The 26,067-nt window shown below is 36.8% G+C and overlaps 2 protein-coding genes across 3 annotated transcripts in view; one reads left to right on the forward strand and one right to left on the reverse strand.

The window, feature by feature from the left end:
- The first annotated feature begins 6,100 nt into the window (after nt 1-6,100).
- The window catches only part of rbfox3a (RNA binding fox-1 homolog 3a), a 494,366-nt gene continuing 474,399 nt past the window's right edge, over nt 6,101-26,067 (forward strand). For both annotated transcript variants that reach the window (XM_089122270.1, XM_089122267.1), the window contains exon 1: nt 6,101-6,119. The gene's annotated coding sequence lies outside the window, so the exon portion shown is untranslated. The remainder of the gene's footprint in view (nt 6,120-26,067) is intronic.
- LOC120474637 (ectonucleotide pyrophosphatase/phosphodiesterase family member 7) lies at nt 6,192-10,465 on the reverse strand. The gene is made up of 6 exons (XM_039665115.2): nt 10,083-10,465; nt 8,598-8,743; nt 7,739-8,371; nt 7,403-7,646; nt 6,823-6,946; nt 6,192-6,726 (listed from the first exon to the last, which is right to left on the reverse strand). The coding sequence occupies exons 1-6, from the start codon at nt 10,327-10,329 to the stop codon at nt 6,666-6,668; spliced, it is 1,455 nt and encodes a 484-aa protein (XP_039521049.2). The 5' UTR covers nt 10,330-10,465; the 3' UTR covers nt 6,192-6,665.

Here is a 26,067-nt window from a genome sequence, read left to right on the forward strand (position 1 = left end):
AGGGATCGCAAATACTTGACTCATCTGAGGTTTAATCAAACCGCAGCTTCATCTCCCTTTTGTTCCTCCTTGCTTTTTTCCCTTAAGAAATTGGCAGCATAGCCCTATAATTTCCCCCCAATCGCCAGGCCAATGTGGGCTCGATGCCATCGTTCCACCCATTGCTGTCTAGATTGTAAAGAACGGGCTCGTTCCCGTAGCACGGGCAGGATCTCTTCTTCTGCATTCATAACACTTAAAACAAACATTTTAATCCTGTACTGAAAGACAAATCTCTGTGTACGCAGTCGCCACCCGTATATGCTTCATTCTCAATATTTTCAGGTTCCTCCATTCGAAATTTCACAGTGCTGTTGTCATGCCCGGCTGACGCTGCAGCAGATATTTAGAGGAGATTAGATGAACGTATGGAGGTTTATTTCGTAATGAGGTGGAACAGATCACATTCAGTCCGTGTGGAAACAGTATTTTGTTTGTGTTCAAGCTAATTAACATCATGGAAGCTCATCAAGAGCTCAACAGCTAAGCCACCAGGGAAATCTGTGGCAAACAGAACGACCAAGGCCCCAAATCTCAACCTTCCCTGCCCAGAACAATTACTCAGATAATTTAGGAGTTGGATTGAGAGGTGTTTTGGATGGCGGCACTGACACGAGCCGGAGTAGGAACTATTTGTCCTGCATTGATACTCTACGTAAAAGCGGAATCCATCACGTATCAGCCTGTGGCTGTTTGAAGGAGGCTGGACTAGTGTTGAAAGTATTGGCAAAGCGGATCTATAATAAATGCACCCAGCAGACTGTGGCGCCACTCTTGCGTGTGCCTCTGCATATGAGCATTGCTCTGTGTGTGTGTGTGTGTGTGTGTGTGTTGGGTGAGTTTGTGAGACAGCCTGTGAGTGCATGTATTTGAGTCTGTATATGTAATGGAACCAAAGTTTATAATTCCTCTTGAATGATAGTCCCACTATTTATTTCCAAATGCAGGCTTAGGACTTAAAAGTTATGGATCACAGCCTTTCTTAATACGAGGAGCGGTGTAACAGAAGATGTGAATAGTCGTAAAGAATACTGGCATTATATGTCTGTGCTGCATTTTCCAAAGTAAACGAGTGGTGTTTTTGATGGATCGAGGCGGCAGGAGATTTGCTAATCCAGTTTTCTAAATTAATTCATCTTTTATTATTTTTTTTGTGTTTCACAGCCAAACAAAACAAGCATGAAGCAATGGTTTAGTTATCTACTTTTTTTTTTTAGAATCTGTCAGTCTGAACTATCACGACACGAAGGCCTGACTCAGTGAAGACATTCATTCACTAATGTATTCAAATATTAGTATTAAATTAAGGCATTTGAAGAACGTACTGCACTTGCTTGTGGCTTTCATGTCACATTTTAAGCAACATTTCATTAAACTATATCAAACCTGTTTTAGCAACATTTATTTTCTTCTAATCCACAAGAACACATCATCGCGTAGATCACTGCCATGCACCACTTCCAGCATCCTCTGTATGTATGCCAAGCACGATGCGCCCCCTAGTGCTCCATTTAAGAACACGGATTAATTAAGTATGGCTGATAGATAAGTATGGCTGGTCTGAATCGCTAGATTACTTTATAAAATTAGAACAAGTATTTTACTGAGAGGCCATTCAGCACCTTCCTCATCCACAAGTAAGTAGTTATTAAATGTATGCAGTTATGTTAATGGCATTTAGATTTTTTGAGGAAAAAACGGGGCTAACTTACCGCCTTGTTTACAAAAACGCACTTGTAACGTTAGCCTACTTTATTGATACTCAATAAAGTAGGCTAACGTAGGCTTAGCCTACTTTATTGATACTCCTTATCGATTCAGATTGATGTATTCCATCTGGAACACTGAATTAGGCAGATACTAATCGTATTTAGCCTACCACATAGCTAATTGCTGTTATTAATTTAGTTGACAAGATTCAAACTGATAAACGTAACTTAGCTAAGCGAAAGAGAAAACTGACAATAAAAGAACAATATAAAATGCTGCCAAAACCACAACTTATGCCACTTTTAATGCATGAGGAAGCAATGATGCAGGAAAGCCAGATTGAATAGCAGCTAGTATAAACAAATACATTTATTTTTTCAAGATGTGACTCAACGACTGGCCCCGATCATACCAAACGCATTTGTCTGGTTCGACCAGGCAACATTTTTCCAATCTTCAACTGTCTGACTGAAAATTTTGGTGAGCTCTTGCAAATTGTAGCCTCTTTTTCTTTGTAGTGGAGATGAGTGGTGCCCAGTGGGGTCTTCTGCTGTTGTAGCCCATCTGCCTCAAGGTTGTGTGGTTGTGGCTTCACAAATGCTTTTGCTGCATACCTCGGTTGTAACGAGTGGTTATTTCAGTCAAAGTTGCTCTTCTATCAGCTTGAGTAAGTCGACCCATTCTCCTCTGACCTCTAGCATCAATAAGGCATTTTTGCCCACAGGACTGCCACATACTGGATGTTTTTCCCATTTTCACATCATTCTTTGTAAACCCTAGAAATGTTTGTGCGTGAAAATCCCAGTAACTGAGCAGATTGTGAAATACTCAGATCCGCCTGTCACCAACAACCATGCCACGCTCAAAATCACTTAAATCACCTTTCTTTCCCATTCTGACATTCAGTTTGGAGTTCAGGAGATTGTCTTGACCAGGACCAAACCACTAAATGCATTGAAGCATCTGCCATGTGATTGGTTGATTAGATAATTAATGAGAAATTGAACTGGTGTTCCTATAATCCTTTAGGTGAGTGTACAGTACAATAGGGAACAAAAAAAATTGTTACGTGCCGACTTCGTGCTTTCCATATTCAAACTCAGAGAGGTTTGGCTCCATTTAGCACATGCCTCATTATATTCTGATTCGATTGTTATACGTGAGAATCCATAACCAGATTTTGATTAAAACTTCTTACAATTGTAATAATGTCACACAGAAAGACGTCATTTGTTTTTACATTGCAAAAAGCATCTTGCGTATTAGTGCCATATTGCACACCTCACTGCTCGCGCAAATGCATAAAACCAGACCAGAGCTGACACAGACGAATGGCAGCTTTTGTGTTGGGCCGCTTTGTGAAAACGATTCTGAAGCGTCTATCCATCAAAGCACGAATGACAGATTTATGGCTTTACTGTTGAGACCATTTCCCTCTTTACATAGATATTACCTCCTAAATCTTGCAGCTACATTCGAGTTATTCAACCTGGCAAGCATGAAAGCATGAGGCAAGCATTGGAGGAGAGACCTGCACCCACATGCTGGCACGGGGAGAAGTTATCATGGATTAACGCCTTGTTTCAGCTCAAAGGAATGCCTCATCAGGACTGCCTGGGCGGGATTGTAGGAGCAGGCGAGTGAGGATATGGAGGTGTTGAGTCAGTGTTTCCATGGCGGCGCTGGAGAAGAAAGCACGGCGCGCTCTCTGTGCAGTGACACCTCATTGACAGGTATGTCAGAGAGGTGTGCCGGTGTCCGGAGCCAGGCGGGCCGTACCACAGAGCTTGTCAGAGTAAATCTGTCGTCGCAAGCCCCTACGAGGTCTCACCAGAGTGCGAGGCGACACGGTTCTTGTCCGCCCCCGCGAGACAAGGCCGCGGGAAGACATGGCGTTTGACCAAGACCACCAGTGCATCTTGGCCGGTCCTCGTGAAATAGTTTAAATGGTTTCAAACCTCATCCACTGGAGCTGCGGAGCGTTTCATTGGACCCGCCACAATAAAAAAAGGCTCTATATTTGAATTTCAATTTACAGGACTGTTCGAATTAATATAAGACTATTTTTGGTACATTCTGCCCGTCGAGAGGAATAAAGGAGGTGCTCAAAAAAACAATACTCTATGAACCTGAAATAGCCCTGGAGAAAAAAGTCCACATGATCCTCTTGATACTCCGCTCTGCATTCCCCTCAGCTCAGCACGTTTGTTAAGCCTCAGATGTAAACATGCTTGTTTCCCGGCTCAACCGTTCTTCTCAGCGCGCTGAACATCGCAGATGTGTGCGTCGTCGGAGGGAGAAAGAGAAAATCCACTCAGAAGAATGTGGCTGTTTGACATGTGCTCTCACTGCTAATAATGGATGAGAGCAGAGAATATTAGAGTGGCCCGATTAGGAGCTGACATGTTGTGATAGAATAAAAGTGCTATGTAGGTCTTCAGAGGGAAATTCCCAAGTGTTTACACTATGAGCGGCCAAAACGACAGTCATAACAAAGTCTCAACGGGAAGCATAGCAGGCTGCGCTAGCCTCCTATTTGTTGTAAATGACAGATCCAAAACTGGCTGACGTTTAAAAGGATGCAGTCACTGCTGTGCATGTCTATATTGACAGAATATAACGGGTTCAATATGAGCTCAATCGAGAGCTTTTTTTACAATATTAATTACTAGATAAAGAGTCATTTCTGCTTGTTTCTTTAAAAATGTAAATAATAAGATAATTGATTTAATAACATGTTGCAGTAATTGTTCTATTATTTTTTTACAAAAATGCCCCATTAGTTAATGCAATAACTAACATCCGTATTTATTCATCTTTGTTAACGTTATGAAAATACAACTGTTCATTGTTAGTTTATGTTAGCTCATGTGCATTAAAAATAATATTAACAGATACAACTTTTGATTTTAAGAATGTATTATATCATTGTTCACGTTAACAAATGAAGTTAATGGAACGTTATCGTAAAGTATTACCAAAACCGAGCTGTTCTCATCATTTTAATGGACATTTTAGTGTTTCGTTGTTAAAATACAATATTGTTGGTTTGCAAATAATAAGATAATTGATTTAATAACATGTTGCATTAATTGTTCTATTATTTTTTAATGAAGTTAATGGAACATTTTTGTATTTTTATATTATTAAAATAACAATATTCGTATTTTAACAATGAAACACTAAAACGTCCATTAAAATGATGTAAGACTTTTACGATAATGTTCCATTAATTTTCATTGTTCACGTTAACTAATGAAGTTAATGGAACATAATCGTAAAGTATTACCAAAACTAATCTCATCATTTTAATGGACATTTTAGTGTTTCGTTGTTAAAATACAATATTGTTGGTTTAACTTAAAAAATTAAGTAACCTGGTTGCCTTAAAATTTTAAGTTGATTGAAATGGAAAAAGTGAGTTAATACAATGGAGATTGATTAAATCATCAGAAACTCAAAATAATAAGTTATCTGAACTAAATAAATTATTTAAGTTCATTTGACAAAAGAAAAAAATGTTGTGATAACAAATCTTGAAATTTATTTTTTTACAGTGTACAGAAAAACTCTCACTAAAATTGTTAACATGCATATTGTTTAAGCCTTGGTACTATTTTAAAATATTTAAAAGCTTACAAATTGGCCCCATTTCACTTCCATTGCAAGCTCCTTGCTTTAACCCAGATTTTTGCTTTTTTGAAAGAAAAGGAGGAACATGTCAACATGATTTTTGTGGTAATCAACATTATGCCACAAGTTCTGTCAGCTGAGTTTAGCTTGTAATATGCTTCAAATTAATATGTCCACTGAGAGTCATCTCACTGACCGAAGTGCACTAAACGTCTGCACTCAAGACCATGTTGCTTTAAAAAAAAAAGTCCTGAATAAAGGATGATCTCTGCAGACAGAGTGTGTGTCCTGCAACAGTAGTAGAGCAATAGACAAGAGACGAAGAGACAGAGAAATGTTATTGCACTGGAAGATGGATGGGAGTCTGGCGCGCGTGCCAGGGGGAGACTCCACATTTCCAGACTGGCTCTGTTCTGGCGGGTGACTGAGTGTGTGTACGTGTGTGTGTGTGTATGTGCGAGTGTGTTTGGAGGGGGCTACACTGCAGCACACTGTTCAAACTGTTTATGCATACCAGCCTGCTCTGAGTGCCTCTTTGTCATGAGCTGTTTACTTAAACTTATTTTGGGAAAATTCCACATGACTGGTCGGGATTTCACCATAAATCATTGAATCTGCAGCTTTGTGTAATGATAACTTCTGTCAGTCATTTAGTCCTCATAAGCTCCTTCACTGCTTTGTGTTTTTCCATAGGACCAACCGGCATTGTGCAGCCTATTGTGAGTGGTGGTTAAACGGTAAGTGTGTGTGTGTGTGTGTGTGCAAGAGTATTTGAAGACTTTAAAGTCTCAGGAATTGAGTGAATAATATGTAATTGTCATTATTAATAACAATATTTATTTGGAGGCATTTTGTTCACACACAGTCACAATTGTTCTAAGTTTTAAAAAAAACTCACTATACTCCACTAGATGGCCTCAGTATATACTGTATAAAATATGCTGCATAAGGCAGTGGAAGTCAAACATTTCAATACAATTAATACAAATGATATGTGCATAACAATATGAAGGATTAAAAAATGTACATGCATATGCCTATGTTCCCATTTTCTTTTTAATGACACCTGTACGCATTCAAACTGGCTTTGAAATGAATTCTTAAATATCTTTTATATATTATTTGTACAAATATTTCTATATTATTTAAACATTTCACAAAATTCTTCTTCCGTGCTTAAATAAAAAAGAAATCCCTTGATGTTTAATGTGGTCTCAGACTTTTGGACCTCGCTGTAATATTAAAAGACAAACAAGTAATTGAAGAATAAGTGATTGTCCCTCTTAGAATGAAGTTTGCTTGGAGTCAGTTGTTTTCTGGTAGTCATCATCTATGTCTTTCGCTCTGTTGGAGAGTGAAGGTAAAGTAAAACATTAGATTATCACAGAGAGGTAATGTGCTGAAAATAACAATGACTTAATGTCATACTCCATTCCTTACCTCAGATTTGCTTTGTATCTTTTATATCCGTTGTAGGATGTAACAATGAAAAACACAAGCAATAAAAATCCAGCCACGGCACCAAGACCAATAAACACGTTCGTAAGACTCGACTTGGAAGTATCTACAAGAAAAAACAAAAGAAAAAAACAGTTTGATTTATGACATGTAAGTTATGTAATTTGAGATAAGATGCAGATAGAGCTGGTCAATGTTTTAATAGTTCATGTGGTCATATAGTGAAGGACGGGGCAAATCCTTGCAGGGTTTTATCCATTTGCTGACAGCGATACAAATCGATGGTATTGTATAGTTGAATGTTGCAAGCACACATACAATTTTTATCAAGATGCCTTGTCAAGATACCAAACCTGATGACTATCATGATCAGTCGTCCTAAACTATCAAGATTACATGCAGTTGATTATTTATATTGTCAATAATTTAAGAAGCATATTTTAAGGAATGTCAAGTTATTTTCTATAGTATGATATTTTTAACCTTTCAAAATAACCCACATATTTAATATCCCTGACCTTGAAGATACTAAACAAGTATGTGAATTTATATAAGATTATACCTCCAGAATCACATGACTCTCCGTTGGATATCAGCAAATGTCTGGTGTTATCCAGTGACCCGTCATTGATTTCTGGTTTTATACCCAGTAAGTGGCACATTAAAGGGTAAACGTTGACAGTCTCAAATGGTCCAACCAACAAGTTTTTATGGAAATCTGGCCCCACTGCCCTGAAGAAAGGCTTCATGTCCATGACTTCGTTGTCATAGCCATGTTCTCCATTATTGTTCTGGAATGGGTAGAACTGGAAGAGGATATAGAACATAAGATAACATGTAATGTTTTCCATGTATTATTGCGTATTGTGCCCATTATTGTTGTTTACTTCATGCTCACCCCATGTATGACATATCCCGGGTCTGCATAGAGAACGATGGGTAGGATACGAGGATGTTTGGCATAATGCAGTCGAGCAGGCATGTCTTCTTTCTTATAAACGTGAAGGTTTGGATGACCTCCTTTCAATGCTTGATAAACCTTTTCAAGCATCCCTTCTTTGGGCAACAGCATCCCAAAAGGTCCATAATCCACCATGTGGAATTTCAGATCGCTCAAGGAGAATCCTGGGATGTCATTGAGTATTATCTTTTTTACTTGCTCTCCTTTGAACACGGTACTCATTCCATGGTCGGCCGTGATGATAATGTTCAGACGGTCACTGAGCCCGTGTTTCTCAGCAGTTTCCCGGATGTAGCCCACAGTTCGGTCCACTTTCTTGACGGCCTCACGTCGCTCCGGTGAATCGGGTCCATACTTGTGGCCGGTCGAATCTGGTTCGCCAAAATACAAAGTGACAAAGTTTAAATCTTCATCTTGAAACCATTCTCTCATGACTTTGTCCACACTCTCTCTCCATGCCGTCTCATTGGTGTAGTCATAAAACTTTGGTTCCACCTCCTTCACTTGGACTGTTTCATTCTGGTACTTGGCAGCAGTGCCAGGGAAGTGTAAGGATCCTGTTTTAAGCCCCTAAGAAAGGACGCATTTACAAGTCAGTTTATACCTTATTTAATGCCAGTGTAGCTAAGTAATGTATTTTTTTCTCTTGCTAAGTTTAAGATGATATAATAAATTATTTAAAGTTAATATCATAAAGAACATTAGCATGTTGGAGGTCACTAAATAATGAACTTTATTTTTTAATTTTGAGATTTACTGAAACTTTTGTCAAGTTGTAATAGTTTGAGAGATGTACCTGTCTTTGCGCTGTGATCCAAATGGGTAGACTGCCGTTATCCCAGTAGTCATCCACAAACTGTGTCATGTAGTATTGTTTCTTCTCTTGTGTGGTTGTGTTGAACCAGTTGTTATGAATCACACCATGGTTTTCAATGTACCTTCCTGGGAAAAAAAAAATGCATATTTTTGATACTTCCGTAGAACTTTATATTAGAGTTCATGCATTTGGCAGACACGGATATCCAGAGAAACGTACAATTCATTCAAGCTATATATGTTTTATTAGTTCATGGCATGCATTCTGTGGGAATCAAACCCATTGCCTTGGCATTGCTAGTATTATGCTTGTCTGATTGAGCTATGTGAACAATCAAAATGGAAACCTTAAAACTCCAAATACTTTGTGGCCATTGTTCTTATTCGGCTTCTTAATTTCCAAAAAATCTTTGGACTTTTACTTCACTGTGTCAATTTTATTGCATTATATAACAAAATATCAATCAGCAATAAATTTTTTTCTCACAACTAACTTTTATTTTCTTAGGAATTTTTAATGGGAGTCAAAATAAATAAATTCCTGAAATTAATTTCAAAATAAATAGGGCTGTGCAAAAATGAATTGCGATTAATCACATCCAAAATAAAAGTCTGTGTTTACATAATATATTTGTGTGTGCTGTATATAATTATTTTGTATATATAAATACCTATGCATGCATGTATATATTTAAGAATTATTTGCGCTTAAATTCTGTATATATAAATAAATACATAATCTATATTATATAAATATAAATAAACATAAACATGCATGTGTGTGTATTTATATATACAAAATAATTATATACAGCACACACAAATATATTATGTAAACACAGACTTTTATTTTGGATGCGATTAATCGCAGTTAATTTTTGCACAGCCCTAAAAATAAAGCATTAACACTATTGTTTAAAACTTGTGGTCTCTTGTGCTCTTATGCTTACCAACTACATACAAAAATATTGGTAAATATTTTTACAATTTAAAATAGCAAATTTATTTAAATTGCTGAAATACTTTTAAGTCCACTGTCCACATGATTATTACTTTTAAGTCCACATGATTATTTAAATACAATTTTTATATCAAATTTAGCATTTTATTCAACACTAATTTTTTTTTGTTAACCTTTTACCGTCTTGGAGTATCGCAATATTATCGTATTTGATTAATGATGCTGAAAATTCAAATATGCTGATTTGGTGCTCAAGAAACATTTCTTAATATCAATGTTGAATGAAAACAGTTGAGTTGCTCGATATTTTTGTTTAAAAGAACATTTATTTAAAAAAAAATGTAAAAGTTTTATTGTCACTTTTGTTCAAATTATCTATGCAGAATTAAATGATTAATTTCTTTTAAAAAAGTATATATTACTGAGCCCAGTTTTAAGGACACTATAGGCATTTTCTATTTACTTTAAACTAGAAAATTTTTGTTATTGTGTTTTTGTCCTTACCAGATAACAGGGTGAAGTGTGTAGGACTAGTGATGGTCAGGAAAGGTGGAGTGACATATGTGGCTTTGACTCCTTCTTCAGCCATTTTGTCCAGGTTTGGGGTGTCCACATCTCGGTCGTAGTCCCACCTGAACCCATCGAAGCTGATAAGCAATAGTTTGTTTCTGCCTGTGGTGCAGCGATCTCTGGCTGGAGCAGAAAGAGACGCAGGCAATATAAGCAGCAAAACACTCAGTGCAAAAAACATGACGGGTTTTACACAGAAACGGATTTGATGAAACAATCTTGCTTCTCTCTGGTTTGTCTGATGGTTGTTTCTGATCTAATAGCCTCAGCTTTTGAATGATTCTTTTGTTTGTGTTGTTTCTGCACACTAAAGTTCACATCACAGATGTTTATGAGATAAATGACATGCTTATGTTATCTTATGTTATCTTATCATGTGGCTTATCAGGAGTTGTGAGACAAAGCTATCTTTTATGTGACTAACCTTTCAATGATTTACCACTACTCGCTGCTTCTATAAAATGAAATACGGTGTTTTATACTGTATCAAGGGTACACAGTACGTTTTGTGAAGGTGAAGATAAGTGTCTAGCAGTCATTTACACCTGCATTGCTTAATTGAGTTGTTTATTTACACTTGAGCAATTGTGTTAGGGAAAAAATCCTTGATGCATTTGGACTATTAGGCAGATAGTGATTCAGACAGGTGAGCTACATAGAAAAACTGCGTAAGGGTTGTTTCTTTGCATAAAATTACACATTTGGAAGAAAAGTATTTACAAATTTTTGCTCTTAACCAACTTTAGAAGAATCATCTCTGCTGAAATGACAAGCAAAACTGCTCCCATCAGCCTTCTTAACTAGTGTAATTTCCTTGGCTGACCAGTTTTATCAGCTAGACCAGCTTGGACATTCGTGCTGGTATGTTCAGCATACAGGGAATCCTGCATTTTAGATTTTTATCACTAGGTTATGTTATGTATGATCATTAAGAACAAAAGGTATTTTCATTGTTTGTAATGACATACTGTGTCACAAATGTCACAAATACATATACACCATCACACATATAATACATGACCCTTTGAAATGAGTATTGCATTCATATGCCATTTCATTGTGCTGTTGCATATGTGCATATATTAGATATTCACAATAATAATAATCAGAACTTGTAGGTTTCATTTATAAGATCTTCAGTGCCTCAATTCTATAAATCATTATTATGCAGAATATATTTATATACATCAAGACTTGGTCTGAACACTACAGGCATGCATTCCGTCTGCTTGTTTAATTGGTATTTTCATGGTCTTGACCCAGCATTTCAATAACTGAAGTGCACATATGATACACATTCATGACCCCCAAACACATTTAATTTCATAATGCAGTTTATGATGCATTTTCCTACCACCACCTACCAAGTTCAGTCAGATGCTAGCTGTTTAAGTCATGGTAATGTATCATGATGACTACTGAAAATAATGTATAAAGCTCAGTGGACGTAATAACAGGCTTATTTTGTGCTCTTCCATTAGAGATAAAAATATCTATTATAAATTATGATCCTCTGCTATTGCACACTGTAAAAATGAATATGCTTTATTTAATCAATAAAATTGTGGCAACAGGTTACAAGCAGTATATAATTTATTAAATTGAACAAATTAGAATTGAGTAATAGTTAATCAAATTAACATTCTAATTAATTCTATATAATTCTTGTAATGTGTTGCCACAATTTTATCGATTAGATAAGCATATTTTTTTTTTCAGTGCATGAAGTCTGAACAGTATTATAATCTTATAAACATCTTAGAATTATTTGCTTGAAGTTGGCTTTAATCTATTCCTCATCTCCTTTTTCTTTCTGTTAGAGAGAGGTAAAGAAATTCATCAGATTTTCACTAAACAGATATATTGTATAGACTTGTTATTTTTGGGAACAGATTCTTTCTATGTGCCACACTTTTGACTAATTTTGCATCTATTATATTCGTTGTATGTCGGGTACTTGTACTGTACTTACAGTAAGTACATATTTTGAGTATCTACTTGAGTATTATTTTTTCTTAAGTATTATTATGTAACTTTAACTTCACTATACATTTGAAAGACAAATGTCGTACTTTTTACTCCACCACAATTGTGTCCAGGTCCTTGAGTAAGTAGTAAAGTCAGTCAGGGGATGATTTTGGTTGCAGGGGTTGCATTTTGGTTGGAAATGAATTTGACATCAACATCCAACGTCGGACAGACTTTAGATTTTGGTCGGAAAATAAAGTTGGGTTGACGTCAGAACCCGACGTCGAATTGACGTCGACATTCAACGTCGGTCAGATTTTGGATTTTGGTTGGAAATGAAAGTCGCGTTGACGTCAGAACTGACCAGAATGTTTTGATTTTCATCTACAATACAACGCCGGTCAAATATTGCCGTTGGATTCTGACATCCACCTGATTTTCATTTTCAACGTCGGGTTTGGTCTTCTAAATACGAATTTTGTCATTGTTTTGGAGCACACTAGCTTATAGATAACAGTAAAGCCAACATACAGTATTCATTCTAAAAGCCAAAAAATAAGATTTAATAAGGGACTATTTGAAGGAACAGCCATTTGGGTGTTCAAAACCATCGTAGACATTATTGAGTGAACTTAGTCAATCTCATATTCAATCCCACTACTGAAACTTTGTTCTAGAAATAAATTTGATATTGATATGAGGGTAGGTAGGCAGGCATAGATTCAGAATTATTGTACTGTATTAATAAAACAATGCATTGGCATTACTTTTGATACTTTTCAAGACAAGTACTACGTAAGAATCGGTCTTTACAACTTAGAGTAATATTTGACCGGTAGTATCTGTACTTTCACTGAAGTAAGGAAGTTGTGTACTTTGTCCACCTCTGCCATTGGCACATAAGAGGGTAAATGTTGAATGTCTTAAATGGTCCAGCCAACAAGTTACTTTGGAAATCTGGTCCCACTGCCCAGAAGAAAGGCATCATATCCATGTTCTACTTTGTTGGTCTGAAGTGAGTAAAACTGGAAAAACGTTTAGAACAACATATAATGTAATGTCTTAAAATGTATGTTGGTGTCACATCTCGGTCGTAGTCATCTAACCATCAAAAATGGTTGGCAGTAGTTTCTTTTTGCCATATGGTGCAGTGATCTCTTGCTGGATTCGAGAGAGACGTAGGGAATATAAGTAGCAAAATACTTATTGCCAATAACATGATGACAATTCCAGCAGACGTAAGTTCACATTATCTTTGAGGTTTATTGGATGAATTGCATGTTTGTATTATCTCGGTCTTATCAGACGTTATCGGGCAATGACAATTAATCAGCTCTTTTGCTTAGATTTATAGTTCACTGCTTTTAAAAATAAATGAAATGTAGGATATGAAGTATTTTTGTGCCCATTTGATAATCTAGCAAGGCATTTTCTATGTTTGTGAAATCGGTTTGAAATGTAATATTGCTTGATAATTTTCGTTAATCTTTTGATAATCATTCAGGCGGTGCTTCAAAAGGTGACCTATAGTGTTTAGACTGTAACCCCACCTCCAAAAATTAATAGTTGAACAAATTGTCAATATAAAACAGAGGCTAACAATTAAATATCCACTGAAGGTATACCACCTATAGGAGGGACATACCGAGACACTTGAAAACCCTTCTTTGTCTATTATTGATTATGTGATAAAGTAGCCTGTCCTACCTATCGTACCTTACATACATAATGATTTTACCTGATTAGAATTGCTTTAACAGTCGACCACATTTGTGTTAAACACCTCACACTACACAAACTTGACCACTAGAGGGAGTTGAGCCTTTGACTAAGAAATACTCAAACTCAGAATTGGCTCTTCGTTGAGATTCAGTAGTAACATTTAAGGCATTTCTTGTCTCATGATGTTTACTGTCACTCACATGAGATCATAGCAAACCACAATCAATTCCCTATGGATAAAATCAAATCCATGCTTGTTCAAAAAGCTGTTTTACTAAAGCCGATATACAGTAGGCCACGTCACACTAGGGATGAAAAGACTATTCCATTTCATGCTGACTTTAAATTGAACTTGATGCATTTATGAACACTGAAGCTTTAATTCAGTTTTAACATGGATGGAAGCAATAAAAAACATAACACAAGAACACATGAAAAATGCAAGTTTCTTCCTTTTAAACCAATTGACTCATTCTAGAGAGCTTTTCATTGGACAAAAAAATGTGTATGCTTAGTACACTACAGGATCAGACTGCAATACTTTTTGTCAGGCATTTGCTGTTCAAAACATTATAAATCCTATCACCTTGGAGAACACTGAACAATTAAATAAGATATTTGGATTTAAAGTTATTCAGGTATTTGATATTAAATTTAGACTTTTTTAATAGAGCTTTTCACATTTCAGCCTTCCACCCTTTAAATCCTAAATGTTTACTTTGCCTGTCATTTGTTGAGGAGAGGAGCCATGGGACCTCTGGGAATACAACAAAAACAATAAAATGGGTGTTTCATTAAACATCAGTTTTTAATGCTTTTGATGTATTCCCAGAGGTCAGGTCAAGTGAAGGTAATCATTTGGATTATGAGAATGACTCTCTGTAATGAGTGGTGGTTGAGTTTCCTATACGGCCACATGATGGCGTCAGACACCTTCCATTTTCTGTGCAGATTACACTAAAGTCTGGAATCCTGAATATAGGCTAGCCTACTGCATTTCTTTCATGAAGGAACCCAATTGGACAGAAAATGAAATCCTATAGTCAGATGTGGCTTTGTCCACTTACTCATCATGGGATTGGGGGAACTTTTCACACTAATTTAGGATTCCTGCAGAACGTCTAGTATACCTTTTGGAAAATATAGATCTCTCTATGGTTTGTCCAAGTCTTTTCAAGGTCTGTTCAGATTATGTTCATTAGTTATTTGCTCATGTAATGTTTTACATGAACAGCTTGGTTGTATTTTTGAAAAAAAATATCATTAACTACAAATATTTCAAAACAAAATAAAAGCTCTTTATTTTAAATTGGTAAAAAAAAAACCTTGTCATTATTTCAACAGAAGTACAAAAAGTAGCATCATAGGCTGTGTAAAGGGCCTTGAGAGACAAACGAATATTGCCGAAAATTGTATCCACAAGTTTCCTACATCCCATGAGGCCTTGCGTCAAATGTGGGTTTGTCGTAAACAAACGTAAACAAACGAGACGTGACACTCATTCATTCTTTCGACAATCGATTAATCATTAATATTTATATTAAAATGTATTATTTAATTTATCAATTAAAAATGAATGAAAATATAAAAATACAGAGTGTTTTTCCACGATGAGTTCTTTATTACATGAAGATCAACTTGTGGCAGTTAAACTGGACGTTCGGTGCTAAACTTGAAGATATGCGCTGCTGTGCTCTGGAACATGCAGCTGCGAGCCGGCGTTTCTTAAACAAAGACCCTCGTTTGTTCCTATAAAAAAGAATCCTGTTTAATAAAACCGAAATCCATGAACCTGTGTCACGGTGAGGGAAGGCAGAAACACGACACACCCTTCCAACTGAAATGTGTGAATTTCACTGCGCAAACCAAAAGTAATACTTCCCACCAGATGAAGAAGGGTTGAGATAAAATATTAATTTTATTTTATTTTCTATGTTCGCATTTCTGAGGAAAAAAACAATGTTATCGGCTTGACAGTTCCCTGAAAGCGGCACTAAAAGACTGCTTTAAAACTTTCACAGAGACCTCAATCAGAAAGCACTAAGCCTTTATTTAAAGTTGATTTCGTTTTGTATTAATTGTATCTTAATTTTAATCAATATTTCATCCACATTTATGAACAAGAGGCCGGACTTGCAGTAACTGTAAGGTAAAAATGTATAGTGTCTCTAAACAGACTTTAAACGCGAACCTGTGATAAACACTGATGGTGTTCACATGCGCATTAAGAATTGATTCTATAGTTATGTGCGTTTGAATATATGTGAGCAGGTTTGTAATTCCCTACAAAACCATGCCTGAACAAACTATGAATTTTGATCCGAATTTTGATTATTTTATCACTTCGGGGTAGGTACACGAAACGAAATTCACAATGCTTTATCTGTAGAGTGGGAAAGGGATCCTTCATAGGGAGAGGCTAGTTGGCACTTCAGCACTGCATTGTCATCGGGTCCAGGCTAAGCTCCTCGTCAGATCTGGATACGGCCTGGATCCGGCAGGCTGCGGGAAAACCTCGGGATAAGCAAAGACACTCAAATTAGCGTAGATCCTATTCGTCTTTTAATGTAACGAGTACATCAGGATTTAAGGGAAATGTTCCCAGTTCCGGCTGACCTAATCTATGCAGCCTAATTATAGGTTATAGCAACCCGGTCTCATCCCAAGACGTCATATAACTGACGTTTTGGGACGTCTTTTGACCATACGTCAATATTCGCCTTTTTAGGGCCCCCTTAAACGTCGGTAGATGAGGTTATGGGATCCTAACTCTACCCCAGACCTAAACCTAACCCTAAACCTAACCCGTCACCTAACTGACGTTAAAGGTAAAGCGTCAGTTGTATGACGGCCCGGGATCGCCATCTACCGACGTTTAAATGGGCCCTAAAAAGGCGGATATTGACGTATGGTCGAAAGACGTCCCAAGATGTCAGTTATATGACTTTTTGGGATGAGACTGTGTTAGTTATAGGCCTACGTACAACCACGAACAGCACATGTTGTCCCTGACCTCCGTAACGACATCTCTCATAAAGGTTTGCGACTTTTAGTTTAAATAGGCTAGTAAAACAGTATCCGAAAAACCCCTAGCCTCTTCGCTAAATCACACAAAATACCCATAGACAGTAAAAGAAATGGACAGAGCGATCATTGGAACTCCATTGAGACGATGGAAGCCCGTTTTTGGCAAATTTTTTTTTTTTCTTTTTTTTTAGCACTTCTGTCGGTGACGCGCAGACTCAAACAGAGCTTGACTACGTAATGTGACGAGAGCAACCCAGCTGTCTTCTAGTGCTGTGATCACACAATGTCGATTATTAATATGATATTACATACAATTATAATAAAATTCTAAGTCATGAGTAGCTACTGCATACTGCAGACTACTGTTTTTAATTTTTAAAACGGTGTGAAAAGTAGAAATTATCATCAAATTTGTCAAAGCACACCTTTTCTTAACAACTGAAACTTTCAGTTATTCTTGTTCAGCTGGCTGACCGTACAAACACTCGTATCGTATGGTAACGTTAGTTGGCATTTTTAAAGGGAAATTACATTATAACACAGGAAAATGTACCTTTTGTTTAAAAAACTGCGAGTTTTTTAGACCTCAGAAATCTAACCTAGAAGACCTACACAATGTTCTGAACATCATTGTATGGCACGCATGACCTCTTAGTTTCCCTTCGCTTGTGTTATTGGTAATTTCATGGTCTTGACCCAGGCTTTCAATAACTGAAACGCATGTGCTTGTTTTATATTACAACCTCCGTGTGACACACGTTCATGACCTCAAAACTCATCTCATTTCATAATGCAGTTTATGATGCACTTTCCCTGCCCCCCACCTACCTGCTTGCTAGGTTAAAGACAAGTCAAATGCAAGCTGTTTGAGGGCATAGTAATGTATTATGATGACTATTGGAAACAACTGGTAAATGGCAAGGCAGATTTAGATCTGCAGTGATTACAACGTATCTTGAGCATTTGAATGTGATGGCCAGTAAAACAAGCATTTGTTTTATTATGTTATGGTGATGTTCATTCATGTCAAACATTATATTAATCCCTCTCTCTGTGTGTGTGTTTAGATTATTACCACAAATATACATTTGCTTAATTTTTGAAGTCCATTGCAGACTAATGTGAATTAATTAGATATTTGCATAGAACAGTTGTTCATTTTAATATTTACATATTTAGATATTTACATAGAATATTGAATAGAACTGTTAGTTCTGGTCCTCAAATTTGTTTGGTCTTCAAGGCTGGATTAATCATAAGGTCGTGTGCCCAACCTTTGATTTTTTTTAAAACTATTTTCATTTGTGATGCACAAATCATAGCAGTGTTGGTGTTTAGAACAGCAGCACTCTCGGTTTCTTCGTAGTTCAGAATCACTGCCCTCTTTTACCTTTTATGAAATAATAAATGGTAGAATCGCATATCGATGCTAATGACGTCTGTTCGTATATCACTCGGGGAGTATTTTATCTTGGAGGCTGGTCAGTAGTGTTTTATGATGCGACCTTAGTCAATCAAATCATCTGACAGCTAGTTGCTCAGATGGGGTTTGCTTTTGGCCTTGGGACAGGTTCAAGGTGAACACCTAATCTCTTGGAAGAGAAGCTATTACTGTCATCAGGGCTCATTTTTTCTCATTTACATTCACTTACATACATGAACAGAAAGTGAATGCTGTGTGTATTAAAGAGAGAGTGAGTCCTAGTTCCTCATTCTGCATTGCCTTTAAAGTTGAAATGGAATAAAATTCATCCTATTTAAATGCATGTTATTGATTGTATTGAGAATGGTTTTATCTTTTAAATTTTTACCCCATAATTTTTAACTCTTTCCCCTGCATATATGGAAATTTCTGTCATTTATTATTAGACAACGCTTCCCTGCCATTTATGGAATTTTACGGCTTTCGTTGTTTTTACTTTTATTTGGTAGGGGGCGCCATTATACATCATCTGAAAGTTTACTGAATCTCCTGATCAAAACACAGGCGAATAAGAAGCAGAAACAAGCGATAGCATATAAGCAGATGCATATGTAAAAATATTGCGTCATTACATCAGTGAATGGTCCGCTTTCGACACTGCAAAAATGGTGCCTCTGGTTTGGTTGCTGTACCGCACTGTTTAAACCAGAGGTCTCAAACTCGCGGCCCGCGGGATGATATTTTGTGGCCCCCTACTTGATATTAAAGTTTAATGTTAGTGCGGCCCGTCGTTGCGTTTGCCGCATTTTTTTATTATTATTTTTATCCCTTATGGGCTACAATATATAGTCTCGTGACAGCTTACGGCGTCAATAGTTGTCATAGACAACCACGAAGTACAAATATACTGCGCCTGGAAAAAATGAGCGCGTCGCTTAATGCGCGCCTACATTTGAAACGGAGAGCGAGCGGCGTGTTGGATACCCCTGCTCTAAAACAATGTGAGAATAATCATTTTGAGCTTGTAATATGTGTTGTGTCTGAACACGTTCAATGAACGATAGTTCATGAACTTGTTCATATTTTGGGCGAACGTGAACTGAACGTAGCCTACTGTATTACTGCCTGGTGAACGTTACAGTGAACTCGTTCATTCTAGTGTCTGTGAACGGAGGAGCGAGGAGGCGTCGTAAAATCATTTAAAAGGGTTTTATGAGGTTGGTGTGAATGGGAAAATCTTATATGTCTGTGCAAACTTTGCCCGTCGATAAAATTATTGTTATCTGTGGTTGTATATGGGCTGTGGCAATAATAATAATATGGGCTGTGGCAATAATAATAGCCTAATAATAAAAAAGAAGCACGCAGCAACATATGGAAAAAAAGAACTATAAACTAGTTCATTTTTGAAATATGAACTGAACTAGTTCATTTTAAAATTTGTTAACTGAGCTTTGGACTAGTTCATGTAATGAACTTGGTTCAACAGGTTGATAAGAAGGTTTGCTTTGATATGTGCAAAGTCAGTAATTTGCCTGAGACACTATACATGTGTAGAAAGAATTATTTGTATTTCAAAAGCAGTAATTGTTTTTCTAAGTATAATAAAAGGAAATGTGCCTTTCGGAAAACAAAAAACAAACCATTCAATATAATAGTGTTGTATAAAGAAAATAAAAAGCAAATATGACTATCATCACAAAGATGTTTTGTATAAGAAAAAGACAAAGAAAGTTTGTAAAATTAACTTCAACTGTCAGAAGGACAGCTCATGGAGAACCAATCATGTACAGAAAGGAATGTTCAAATTCAGAGGAACAGTTCAGAAGAAACGTTAATAATAAAGATTGAGAAGATTGGATCAGTTGTGCTCCATTTTTGGAATACTTAAATACAATTTTTTTTTTTTTAATACTTTCGGCCCGGCCTGACCCAGACTCTATCTCCAGCGGCCCCCAGTTAATTTGAGTTTGAGACCCCTGGTTTAAACACACTTGACAATCCTTATTTTGTCTTGTCAGCCCTCATAGAAATTAGAGCCTGACCGATAAATGATTTTGAAAGCCGATATCGATACAAATGTTTGTTGGTTTTAATATCCGATATTTCGATATATCGGCCGATATTTTATTACTTTATTGTTTTTTTTATTTCAGAAACGATGATAAGAGATGATACGTGTCATTGCTATAACTGTCGCACGATATTAAAGAAATACTTCAGTCACATTGTCAAAAGTTAAAAGGACAGTCAGTCAACTACACTGTAACAAAGTAACGTAACTATTACTAGCTAATTCCGCTTCACTCTCGGGTTATTTAACTGCAGCAAAACTGGACATGATAGTCAGTATAGTCAACGACTGTGTAGAGTGCCCTCTGGTGGACAAACTCTACAACTCCAACACTCATGACATGGTTCAAGCGAGTTTCGTCCGTTTTTATTTTATTTTTGAAATATTCATTTATGTATCGGCCATTATAACTGCCGATACCAATAGTTTGGAAAATGCCTAATATCAGCCGATAATATCGGCCTGCCGATATATCGGCCTGGCTCTAATAGAAATGAATAAATAAAAGTAAGGGATAATATATACGGTTGAGGGGTCTTGAATCAGCCTGAAGTGGTTGTATTCGCTGTAACAATCGCATCGCTATACATTTTCATTATAACATGGCTACCTACCAAAGAAAAAAATTGATATGACACAAAATATTGATTTAGAAAGGAGTTTATTCATTTAAAAACGTGAACAACTGTATCCAGAGCAACAAGATCTAGCTGTTAAAACACACGAAATGGTAAGATGTGATCAGCAAAAAAGGCTAACGTTAAGTGAATCACCAGTAAAAGGGAACAGCTTTAAATCCCCTCTCTGCAAATCAGTTGAGCCAATATGTTTAATGTCAAACATTAGGATGTATCAAAAGGTAACTTTGCGTCCACTGCCATGGTCCATAGATATAAACAAACTGCTTCGGCGTGTCGCATATACGTCGTCAGCGTCTTGCTGCTTGCTTTCCCCTATATCTCAGGGTAAAATTGGGTTCAGCAGCGTGAATAAAATTGCGCTGTGGCAAGGCAGCATGAGGAAACCCAAGCTAAAATTGCTGCTCAGTTTAAACAATTTTTAAAGTCAAATTCACACTTTTTAATTGAATTATTTGGGCTGTTTTGGCTCGCTCGGAGCAGTAAAGTCACAGCAAACTTGATTTAATGCTCATTTAGCATATGGTTTATATTTGCAGCGTTTATTTGGTCTGAACAGGTGGTAAGTCTGGTATTTGGACAAGGGGGGTGGGCGTCTCCATGTGGCACTGTGCAAGCGGGATTAAGACTAAGCCTGGGTAAAGCTCTGGTTAGGTTTAGTCTTAAGCCTGCACCGGGCACTTCAAATGACACATCCTAAGCCCTCAAATACTAGACTGCGGCCTGTGTCAAGCATCCTCATCTATCATATTACAAGTTTGAAAGGCACCTTGTAACACTTGTTCTGAGCCTTTTAATAGTGTTCATTTTTTATGGCTTTATCTCAGTGAAGATTCAGTCCAAACTAATGAAGAAGGTGCACCTGAATTGAAAGGTTAAAGGGGTGGGGGGGTTAACGCTTGTTAAATACCACTGACTGAAGACACTGTTTTACAGTACATCGTTAAAGTTGCACTCGCTGATAGCTGCGTGATGGCATCCACTATGTAGCGCTGGGGGAAATGAATGCACGGCGGAAGTGTGAATTGATATTGTTTGTGGGAAACCTATGAAAACAAGTTGTTAAGTGGTTGTATCAGTCAAGCGGGGTTTGTAATCAAGCGAGAGGAGAGGCTTCCTGTGGAGATGTGTCATCTTGTCTTTTAGTAACTCATCAGTGACAAAATGGTGCTGGGAAAGACAAGTAATAGTGGAATATAATGGATAATGTTGTACATTTTATTGTGGGAGGTTTGTTTTCCTGTCGTTTTTGGTCATTTGTGCTCGTATCACTGAGGGCGAATGGCTGGCGAGGCAGCTGTGAGACATTATCGCAGCCCTGCGTCACGCTCATTCGTGACAAATGCGTTCTGAGCCACACCACTTTGCATTCAACTCTTATTGCTTAATTAGTTTTAACAGCAAATGTTGTTACACAGCAGCAGTCACATACGGATCTAATACTGAGATCGCTCCCATTAATTAAGTGCGTTAATTGTGAGTATAACAGATGAGTGCAGTATGGCTGGCTTCCTCTCCTGCCTCCCGTTTACTCTGTTTATCACGGGGACATAAGCTGTCATCGGCTTTTCAAACTCCACCAAAGCCGCAGCTGGCTAATTACCTGCCACTCAGGTTGAACTCTTTCTCAAGAAACTGTGTTTAAAGTGGAAAAATGCACGTTAATCCGGCTTTGTTTGGAGTTTAGTTCAGCTTTAAGTCATGGGAGGAGGACACATCATTTTCTCCGGACCCAGAGGTTTGATTAATTTGAACTGGATTGTTTTGTGGCCAATATCCTGCATTTGGATAGATCCGATTGCACTTTTTCCCGAGGTTCTGTTTTGTATTTTCCCTGGCCCGGCTCCATTCCTATGGAAGCTTGTTTCCGACACTGAATAAAAAAAATAATAAAATAAAAATTGCAACTTTTTATCTCACAATTGCGAGATATATTTATCTCACAATTCGAACTTTTTTTCTCACAATTGCGAGTTTACATCTCAAAATTCTGACATCTTTTCCCAGAATTGTGACATATAAACTCGCAATTGCAAGTTATTAGTCCAATTCTAAGTAAAAAAAAAATGCTTTTTTCCCCCTCAGAATAGTTTATCTCAGAATTCTGACTTTACAACACAAAATTTTGACTTTATATCATGCATTTCTGACTTTATATTTATCAATTCTGACTTTACATCTCGCAGTTCTGACTTTATAACACGCAATTGTGAATTTATTTCACGCAATTCTTACTTTATAACACGCAATTGCGACTTTATATCACGCAATTCTGACTTTATAATACACAATTGTGAATTTATTTCACGCAATTCTTACTTTATAACACGCAATTGCGACTTTATATCACGCAATTCTGACTTTATAATACACAATTGCGACTTGATGCCTCGCAATTCTGACTTTATATCACGCAATTGCGATTTGCGACTTTATATCACGCAATTCTGACTTTATATCTCACAATTCTGACAGAATTGTGAGATATAAAGTCAGAATTGCGTGATATAAAGTCGCAATTGCGTGATATAAAGTCAGAATTGCGAGGTCGCAATTCGCAAAAAGGTTGCAAATACCTTTTTTATTTTTCATTCTGTGGCGGAAACAAACTTCCATACATTCCTGTGCCTGCCCCCCTTGAATCATGATTTAAGGAGGACACAAAAAACCCAAGAGCCCGTATGTCTCTGAACCTTTTGTAATGCAAATATCAGAATGTCCAGAACCATATAATTGCCCAATGATTTTATTTAGAAAATTCATGAATACAGTTAAGGTTTTTATTTTTTATTTTATTTTTTTGTATTTATTTTTTAAGTGATATAAATTTCTATTTTGCCATAAATAAAGCCTCGGGTACTGATGTGACACCCTAACAACCTACCTATCAAACTCTGTAAATGTATAAATCCATATAGACACAATAGACATTTTAGACGAAAATAGTCAGAAATGTAATTAATATTATAAAAAATAATATTTTTTTTTGGTATTTATCTGATAAATCTGGTATTTATTTGTATATCAAATATTAAGTCAGAATATTAATTGTTTTACTTTTATTTACTTTATTTTTTCTTTAGTTTTGCCATGATGTTAATATTGAAATAAATAAACAAACTAGCATTATCTATAAATAAATAAATAAACAAAAAACAAATATGTACTTGCACTAGAGAAGACATGAATGAACAATAAGATATTCAAGAAGCTGAAAACAATTTCATGTATCTTATTTAAAGCATTTGCTGTGCACATAATCTATCAGTCCAAAAAAAAACCAAAAAAAAAAAAAAACCACATTGTCATTTCCTAGAAGGTTTTGTGATCAACTGCTTTGTTTAATCCGTTCTCACACAGGCCTGTTTTTTTCCCCCTTGCAGGGAACATTGCGTTCTTGGTGTGAGTAAATTGTGTGGCTGTATAATCTATTGCTTTGTGTGTGTGTTTGTACCTGGAGTGGTGCAGTGAGGCATGAGGGCAGGGTCTGAGATTGCCGTGCCACCTTAGCGCCCTCCACTGACTGCTGGCAGGCCATTGGAACAGCGGCCCCTTGTGTGCTGACAGTGATATATGGGTAATTTAAAAAGTCGTTCTTTTCAAAGCAGCCAGCTGCTGAGAGGGCATCCAACCACAGCCCATTCCCACGCATTTTGTAAAAAAAAAACTCATTTAAATGTACTTTACAGATCAAGGCAAATCAGATCTACATTAATGTGGCTGCATCTTCTTTGTGTTTCTGCCATGGGCTTATGCATAAAACACACAAATAACCCAACTATACTGATTATCTCTCACATTAACAAGATCGAGTAGAGAAGTTTGAGTTATGTGGTCATTTAAATGCCGAACAAAATGAGGAAAAGTTGGACTGCGGGACATTAAGACTCAAAGCAAGTAATAATGCTACAACGGATCAATGTTATGAACTCTGTGCTAGCACAATTCGCAATAAATTAGGGCCCAGAATTGATTTCAGTAACACGCGCTGCATTTCATGTATTTTTTTCTGCAATATTAATGTAGCTCACAGCTTTATTGGCTGAGTGCTGGTAATGAGAAGCCCACAATGTAATGCTGAGACTTCTGAGGTTTGTTAACTGATGTTGCTCTCTTCAGGTCACAGGGCCATGTTCTCGTCAGGAAATCACACTTCTGTTTACAGGTCCCCTGGAATAGGGCAGGTTCTTGTCACAAGTGGTTAACAAAGAGGGACTTCAGGCAATTAGAAAAATGGTATTGTGGTATAATGTTACGCAGCGAGAAGAAAAATTACAACCAGTACTGTCAGAACTGTTGACTTTCTCTGAACTGAATGAATATGAAAGCTGTAAGCCCACTATGCCTAGTGCTCACATACCCATCAGCAAATCAGTTTACTGAATTTCATTGTCACATAATTAATAATTAATGTTTATGAACCAATCTGAAAATGTATAATGTGCTTTCTTGGTACTGTTCCTGTACTTCTGGTTTAAATGCATAAAATACCTTACATTTGATTTTTGGAAATATCAATACCTTGTCACTGGCAGTTCCCTCAAATTAATCCTTTGTCTATTACTGACTTCTAAATGGTATATTAATAGTCTTTTTAGATAATTTCTAGATATTTTGTTCAGTTTCATATGTAAACCAGTTACTTTCAGCCTTTTTGACTCGACGGCCCTCCATTGTCAAACACACGATTTAAGGGCCCCCTATATTGGCTAATATATTTCCTTTGGTTTTTCTGCTTTAATTATGACAACACTGCTTGTTTTCAAACTTTTTTTAATTTACAAAGAACTGTATGTTTATATTTTTATTAATTAAAGGTGCAAAACGCAATTTTTTTGTGGCATTTTCAATTTAAAATAGGAAACATTTTATGGGCTGCGTTTTGGCCATTCACTTACATGACAATGGCGTTTTAGGGGCCTGAAAATGCAAACATTTGAAAACAGGATTTAAAGCACAAGTTTTTTTTTTTTTTTTTTTACAAAGTGACATCGCCAACTACTGGCCTGGCGTACATAATGCAGCGTTTTAGTCAATTTGCGGATCCGTGTGAACGGTGATCTTTCT

The sequence above is a fragment of the Pimephales promelas genome, chromosome 17, assembly GCF_988280905.1.
Source record: "Pimephales promelas chromosome 17, fPimPro1.hap1.1, whole genome shotgun sequence".
Classification (NCBI taxonomy): Eukaryota; Metazoa; Chordata; class Actinopteri; order Cypriniformes; family Leuciscidae; genus Pimephales; species Pimephales promelas.

Coding starts and splice junctions, on each gene's coding strand:
- LOC120474637 (XM_039665115.2), bottom strand. CDS start 10,329: ATGTTTTTTGCACTGAGTGTTTTGCTGCTTATATTGCCTGCGTCTCTT. Junction 8,744..10,082: donor ACACTTCACCCTGTTATCTG/GTAAGGACAAAA, acceptor TTTTTTTCCCAG/GAAGGTACATTGAAAACCAT. Junction 8,372..8,597: donor GGATCACAGCGCAAAGACAG/GTACATCTCTCA, acceptor GTCCTTTCTTAG/GGGCTTAAAACAGGATCCTT.